We start from the raw sequence: 8,461 nt of genomic DNA on the forward strand, positions 1-8,461 counted from the left end.
AAATTATTATTTCTTCAGTACATGCAATCAGATTCTCATTGTTTATATATATTCAGTATGTTACATTTTGAACAAAATGCGGAGCAGGCTTCCATATAAGATATGAATTTACAGTACACTGTCCTAGAATAGTAATGACATGTTTACATAACAAAGGAATAGTTACCAATTATTTAATAAACGAAAAAAAATGAATATATTTTAATTCAGAACATACTACTATCCAACTATCCGGACAGTTCTTCTCATGTTGAAGTTCTTCTGGGGTGCGTATTTTTCTTCATCTTCAGATAGCTGAAAATGGGTTTCTCTGGAACAGGTATAGACTTGACTAGCCAACCAATTGGCCAAGAGATGATTGCAATCCCTGTGCATACACCCCATTGTCCCCAATTCAACCTCTCTGTATCTGCAAATTTCTTGAGAACCTCCACCATCACGACCTGAAGAACAATTGTAACTGCAATGATCACCATGAAGAACTTATTGGTCTGTATTCCCTTGAACACATTCTTCTTCTCTAGCTTCCTCGCATTGAACTCATTGAACACCTGGCAAAGCACAAAAGTGTTGAAGATCAATGTGTCCTTTACCTTATCATTGACACTAAAGATTGCTTTCCCCCTGAATTGTAAGATCAAGAGGACAGTTATCTGGTACAGTGCTTGAGGCAAGAGGTTCCTCCACATGATGTTTGTGATGAGAGGCGCTGTCCTTCCCACTGGTGGCTTCTCCATCAGTTCTCTTGTGGGTTTTTCTGTGGCAAGAGCAAGAGCTCCAAGTGTGTCCATGATCAAGTTCACCCACAATAACTGAACTGCTGTTAATGGGACGTGACCTGCTGAAACTGCTGCAACAAAGTTGATCACAAGAGCTGCAACATTGACAGTGAGTTGGAATTGTATGAACTTCTGGATATTATTGTACACACATCTTCCCCACATCAAAACTGTCGCAACTGAAGCAAAGTTATCATCCATGATCACAATATCTGAGCTCTCTTTAGCCACTTCTGTTCCTTGAATCCCCATAGAAAGTCCTATATCAGCTTCTTTTAATGCCGGTGCATCATTGGTGCCATCACCAGTCACTGCAACTACATGACCTTTCTGTTTCAAGCATTGCACCATTAGAAGCTTATCAAACGGAGAAGACCTTGCCATCACGGAAATTTTCTCAACTTTCTCCATTCTCTCTTCTGGCGTGTAGTTGCGAAATTCGACACCTTCTATCACTGCTTCGAGCATGTCCTGACCAGGCCTGAGTATCCCACACTCAGTGGCTATGGCTTTTGCGGTGAAAACATTGTCTCCAGTAATCATTTTGACGTTCACCCCTGCATATTGGCAATCTTCAACTGCTTTTCTCATACCTGGACGACATGGATCTTTAAGGCCCACAAGTCCCAATAGGGTCAATCCATCTTCCTTTAGCACAACTTTCTGGTCTCCTTCAACTTGCTCCTCTGCTGGAACTTCTTTATGTGCGAATGCAATGCATCTGAGGCTGCCGGCTGCCATACCTTGAATAATCTGCTCGAAGTTCATTTTTTCATTGTAATCCATATCCTTAACAATTCCGGAGGCATTATAGTAACTTGTACACATTGCTAGTATCATTTCTGCTGCTCCTTTCCTGTGCACATGGATTGAGTTGTCTGCCTTTCTCTTCACCAGAACTCCACTTTGTTTCTTCTTCGAATTAAAGGCTTCGACGTGGAGAATGCTACAGCTCTTCACCACTTCCTCCATATTTATCTTCGACCCATGTACTACCCATGAAAGAATAGCCTTTTCAGTGGGACTGCCAGAGATCTCAATTTCGGAATCCAAGCTAGGCCTGTACACACTACCAGTTGTGTTGAGAGAAACCCCTTCTTGGATCAAGTTGAGAACATATGGAGAAATAGATGAATAAGCTTCTTCTTCCACAGATTCTTTCCCCAACCAAAACTTAGTTACCTTCATCTGGTTCATGGTCAGAGTGCCTGTTTTGTCGGTACAAATTGTTGTAGCAGATCCCATGGTCTCACAAGCAGAGAGCTTCCGGACCATTGCATTATCAACCATCATTCTCTTCATGGAATATGCAAGAGTGAGAGTCACAGCTAATGGTAGACCTTCTGGAATTGCTACCACAACAATTGTAACTGCTGCTGCTACAATCCCAATGACAGCGTTTATTATGTCATCAGATTTGGTCTTGCTGCCATTGTACTCTTTGTTTCCATTCTCATCCTCGGTGTTCCCTGTGAAGTATCTGACAAACATGACTACAAGAACAAAGAAAGCGACTGCCAAACCAACTTTACCTATCGAAGAAGTTAGCTTGTCTAGACGTGCTTGCAGGGGTGTCTTTTCACTGGTATCTTGGCTAATTTGGCTCATCATTTCACCCCAATTCGTGTTCATCCCGACTAATGTGACGAGCATGCGACCATAACCATCTGCTATTTTAGTCCCAGAGAACAAGAAAGGATTCTCAGTGACCCTAATCTCAACATGGTCGCTCTCCCCGGTCATGCTTGATTCGTCTACTGATAAAGAGTGGCCTTCTAGAAGTAATCCATCAGCTGGAACTTGATCTCCAATTTTCAAGCAGATGACATCGCCCACCACAATTTCGAATATTGAAATCACTTGGCGCCTTCCATTTCTCACAGCCTCAATCTGGAGATTGTTGCTGACTTTCGACAGCTTGTCAAACTGTCTGCTCTGTCTGTAGTTGCTTATTGCTGAAACAGAAATGACCAGAATGACCGCGAGACAAATGCTTCCACCATCAATCCAACCTTCTTTTAGTCCATGCTCTTTTATACCAAAACCAAGAGAGAGCGCAGCACAGCCTAAAAGAATGAGAATTGTGAGGTCTTTGAAGGCTTCCCACACAAAATGGAGGAATCCTTGCGTTAACGGTTTCTTGTATGTGTTGGAACCAAATGCTTCGTGTCTGCACGCAATGTCTTCAGCATCATCACCATTGATTCCATGCTCTGCATCAGTTTTGAGAGCTGATGCTACTTCTTCAACCCCTCCAAGCTCCAAGAGCTCCTTGAAATTTTTCTCCTTCACAAGCTCAGTGAGGCTTTTTTGGTCTGCTTTGAATCCATTAATGGCTGGCACCGAGACTGGCTCGACTCTAACAATGGAGTAAGAGAGCGTGCGAGATATGAATGTGGAGTTGGTATGTTTGGCAAGAGTAGAAGGTCGTAAAGAGAGGAAGGCTCTAGAGCTGTAGATGGTAATGAAAACAGAATGCCATTTTCTTTTGCTGATGCCAGGACCCGTGCTCGGAACATCAAGCAGCAACTCAATGCTCCCCAACTTTGCATGCAGGGTGGTAGACTTGGACATGCTTTTATATAAAAGAAAATACAAATACAACTGAAAACAGAGGTAACACAAGCAATGATATATATATAGATATATTCTTAAGGGAAAAACGATGTTTATATTGCAACTCACAGCGCAAAAGTTGATAATACGTTTATGGGACTAATGATCGAAAAGTTTCTGGAGTATTGGATATACAAAGCGGTTCGAGTTGTTCTCCTTCATCTCGTAAACCTCTATTTATATACTGGATTTCGCGTTAATAACGCGCAGTGCAGGCTTGGCAATTCCCACGTCATTTACTTGCTTGCAGAGGTACTGAGCGTTTTCTTTTTTTGTTATTTTCCTCTGCTCTTCCAAAGAAAGCTCGTTAAGGCTCCAGCAAAGTCCCTTTAGTACATAATTCCCGGTCATTTCCTATATTTCCTGTATCAATTAATTAATCGAATGAATCCAGTGAACCGATCATGGAAAATTCGATGTATTGAATGATGTTTATATCTTTATAGTCGTCCGGGAATTGAAGTTATGGTCTGAACATGTGCAGGCGCCGCGCAGCCTCTAAATGTCAAGCGAATCTAAGGATTGAAAAATTGATAATATCCTCGTAATTTCCTTGATATTTCTATTTTTTTAGGGTCTCGATATATCTTTGACTTACCAAGAGAATATCGGGAGAAATTTTTGAAATTTCTCGATATTTCCAGAAATATTCAAAAATTTTGAGATATTTCAAGAAATATTCAAAATTTTCGCGAAATTTCGAGATTATCGCCACCTCTCGCGATATATGGCTCGTGAAAACTAGCTCTTGTCCTTACCCAATCCAACTAAACTGATAACATCATTTTTTTTTTTTTTTTGAGAAGAACTAAACTGATAACATCTAAAGAGGAAAACTTTAAAAAATTTATAGGGTCATGTATTGCTCTGTGTCTTTTCCCTCTATGCTTATAAATCTTCTAATTATCTAATTTGCTAACTAGTAAACATTTTGGCTCTATTAAAAAAAAAATTTCTATGTATTTCAGTGGACCATTTTCTACTTCTTTTTTTGTTTATTTGACGACCCATTTTTTTTTAGCATATGTATTTAACTGTAAAAATTAATAATTAACTCTCCTAATCTCCTATTCAAATCATTTTTTAGAATTCTTATGTAGAATTTCATATCTTTGTCATGTCAGTTTATCTTATTATACTCCAAATTACTACAATCATTATACAATTAAGTTCATCAAACACTTGTTTTGAAATATTATAGGTAACTGATCATGTAAATATTTCATAAAAATTCATTAATGATTTTCATGTTACTTTCTAAATTTCCATCATTTTTTTTCAAAAATTTACTTAGATCGAAATTTTCAATTTTTAGACTATCGATATTTCCTTGATATTCGATATTTTAGTCCTTGAGCGAATCAGTTCATTTTTTTTAGCATATGTATTTAACTGTAAAATATTATTATAATTAATAAATAACTCTCCTAATCTCCTATTCAAATCATTTTTGAGAATTCTCATGTAGAATTTTATATTTTTTTCATGTCAGTATATCTTATTGTGCTCTAAATTACTACAATCATTATACAATTAAGTTCATCAAACAATTATTTTGAAATATTATAAGTAAATGATCATGTAAATATTTCATTAAAATTCATTAATGATTTTCATGTTACTTTTTAAATTTCTATAATTTTTTTCAAAAATTTACTTAGATCGAAATTTTCTCGATATTTTTATCGAAATTTCCATTTTTTAAACTATTGATATTTCCTTAATATTCGATATTTTAGTTATTAAGCGAATCAGTTCATTCTAGCCAGCTCCTACGTACCCACAATTACTTTTGTCGGGCAAATTGACAAGGTTAGAAATAACACAGCTACTACACCATAACATAAGACGATTTGATTAGTTCAAACTAAGAAGTTTGGGACGTTAGGCCTTGAAGTAGGGTGGGATTTAATTTTTTTTTAAATATTTTTCATGGTACGCGGTTTACTTTTTTCAGCTTTATAACTCTGAGTCTTGCCACATGTCAGGGGTGGCAATGCGGTCACGTGCTTTGTCCAGATTAAGATGTTTCATCTTTCATACTTCACTCGAGTCTTTTTTTTTTTTTTCTTCTATTGCCAAATCAGAACACTGGGCCTTCCAAACACAAACAGAAGCAAAAGAGGACAACAGGCCCATTTTTGCCAAAAACATGCCTAAAGAAAGAAGACTCATGAGCCCAAACCAGGCTAGCCAATATACTTTGCCTCCAATAGACACGCCCAGCAACAAGGAGGAAGCAGCTACAGCGGCCACGCTACCGGCAAGAAAACTCCACCGAACTTCGCGATCCGACAAGACTAGGCCTCATCAAAAAGCCCGCGGATCAAGTGGGCCGATGGAGACCCGCCGGCCCTGAGGGCTTTTAGCCCGGCCTGGCCCGTCAAAAAACCCGCAAAACCCCGCCTCGGTGGGCCGAGGGCTGGCCCGCCTAAAGCCCGCAAAAACCCGGCCCGGCCCGTAAAAGCCCTTAAAATATTATATATATATATATGTAGATATGTGTGTGTGTGTTTATAAATATATATATACACACACTCACACATAGATATATATTTGTGTGTGTTTATATATATATGTGTGTGTGTGTGTGTGTGTTTATATATATATATATATATATATATATATATAATATATATGTGTGTGTGTGTGTGTGTGTGTGTGTGTGTGTGTGTGTGTGTGTGGAAGTTCTTATAATTCTATTATTCTATATAGAATATGTGCATATATATATATTCTACATATCGGTTGACCAATTCGATCGGATTCGAAAATATGGTGAAATTGGCTAAATTTTGTACCACACTTATAATTTATAGTAATAAACTCATCCAACGGTCGGTTTTTCCATTTTCTTTGAATTGATATGGGTTGCTCTTTGGAGTATATGATATATAAATATAGGTTTATAAGAGTAACTAAGTTTGCCCTAGTTGATCGAATTCAAAACGATAACCAAATTGGCTGGATTTTCTACAACCACCATAAAACATTACAATCTCTCAATCGAGCGGTTGGTTTCTCTGAATTCATTTTCCACTTCATGATTGTTTTAGAATGAACCTAAACAATTTAAATACAATGAATATGTCATACAACTTTAGGAGGAAAATTGGTATAGACCAATGTGTTTGTAATTAAAATTAATTTTTTTTATCTTATGTCCACGCACATCCATTGATGGAATATATACAAACGTGATGTGAAAAAATAAGCACGTTTCGAGGTTGTCACGGCATCGGTCAACCAATAAAACATATAAGTGTCTACGGTTAACTAATCCGATCGGATTCGAAAATATGGTGAAAGTGGCTAAATTTTTTACCACACTCATAATTTATTGTAATAAACTCATCCAACGGTCGGTTTTTCCATTTTCTTTGAATTGATATGGGTTGCTCTTTGGAGTATATGATATATAAATATAGATTTATAAGAGTAACTAAGTTTGACCTAGTTGATTGAATTCGAAACGATAACCAAATTGGCTGGATTTTCTACAACCACCATAAAACATTACAATCTCTCAATCGAGCGGTTGGTTTCTCTGAATTCATTTTCCACTTCATGATTGCTTTAGAATGAACCTAAACAATTTAAATACAATGAATATGTCATACAACTTTAGGAGGAAAATTGGTATAGACCAATGTGTTTGTAATTAAAATTAATTTTTTTTATCTTATGTCCACGCACATCCATTGATGGAATATATACAAATGTGATGTGAAAAAATAAGCATGTTTCGAGGTTGTCACGGCATTGGTCAACCAATAAAACATATAAGTGTCTACGGTTGACTAATCCGATCGGATTTGAAAATATCGTGAAGTTGGCTAAATTTTTTACCACACTCATAATTTATTGTAATAAATTCATCCAACGGTCGGTTTTTTCATTTTCTTTGAATTGATAGGGGTTGCTCTTTGGAGTGTATGATATATAAATATAGATTTATAAAAAATTAGTGTCTTTAAAAATTTATTTATCAATAAATTAGTATCTATATATAAATATAGATTTTTTTGGGTACAATATAGTTATATAGATATGTTATCTTTGGTTGTATTTGATCATTATCCATTAAATTTCCAAAGTTTGATTAAAAAAAAAATACTTGTGTCTTTAAATATTTATTTATAAATAAAGCCCGCAAGGCCCGCTTTATATGGACGGGCTTGGATCCTTTGATTTTTAATAAAGCCCGGCCCGGCCCGGCCCGGCCCGCAATTAATTAAAAATATAGCAAGGCCCGGCCCGGCCCGTTGAAGACCCCTAGACAAGACGGTATCCAAGACTCTAGCTCATAATTAAATTTTTGTTTATTCCGCTATGAGTCCAACGACCAAGCTAGACTCTAGCTGGCCCAGCAGGAATTACGCGTCTCAGAGTTAATAGCGTGGTAATTTCATGTCGGAACTTTGCGTCGGAAAAAAAACCCACGCAAGCTAGGGCTACCTACTGTTTTGAGTCTCGAGGAATTAAGATCGAATCCACCATGGGCGGATCCAAGTAGTAGCTTGGGCGGGCTGGAGCCCGTCCGAGATTTTTAGGCTTAAATAAAAAAATAGATGAATACTTTAATTGATGTGGGTTTAAATGTTTAATTGACGTGGGTAAGTGGGTTTAATTGATTTCAAAACTTATCAAGGTCGATATTTCTGCTGTGCAATTGTTGTGGGTTTAATTGATTTCAATACTTATCATTTTATCAATTGTTGTGCTATCTCAATATCTCGGGCAGGAGCTTGGCCTCATTCGAATGTCGAGTAATCAATTCAAGTTTATAGAGTTAACTTTGCAGATTGGGCTTGGGTTTATTTGCTAACTATTTCGTCCTATCCTTGGCTTTATATTCAGAACAAATTTTTGGGTTGAAAAAAAAAACTATATATGTGATGTATATTTTTTGTTTATATGTATGTTTGTTTAACGAAGCCACCCGAACTCTCAAATTATCGAAGTTAAACTCCTCTCTGGCTCTTCCATTCTCTCCGTCCATCACAAATTCTCATTCTTCTTCTTCCCAAAAAGGCCTAAATTACGGACTAAATTCAATATTTGAA

The 8,461-nt window shown here is 37.1% G+C and overlaps 1 protein-coding gene across 1 annotated transcript; it reads right to left on the bottom strand.

Moving 5' to 3' along the window:
• Window positions 1-245: 245 nt before the first annotated feature.
• On the bottom strand, window positions 246-3,353 carry LOC112196161 (putative calcium-transporting ATPase 13, plasma membrane-type). The gene has a single exon (XM_024336465.2). The coding sequence runs from the start codon at window positions 3,351-3,353 to the stop codon at window positions 246-248; it is 3,108 nt and encodes a 1,035-aa protein (XP_024192233.1).
• Between the last annotated feature and the right edge of the window lie 5,108 nt (window positions 3,354-8,461).

The sequence above is a fragment of the Rosa chinensis genome, chromosome 4 (genome assembly GCF_002994745.2).
Source record: "Rosa chinensis cultivar Old Blush chromosome 4, RchiOBHm-V2, whole genome shotgun sequence".
NCBI lineage: Eukaryota > Viridiplantae > Streptophyta > Magnoliopsida > Rosales > Rosaceae > Rosa > Rosa chinensis.

What these genes read in the sequence shown, in the direction of transcription:
- LOC112196161 (XM_024336465.2), bottom strand. Translation starts at nt 3,353, where the DNA reads ATGTCCAAGTCTACCACCCTGCATGCAAAGTTGGGGAGCATTGAGTTG.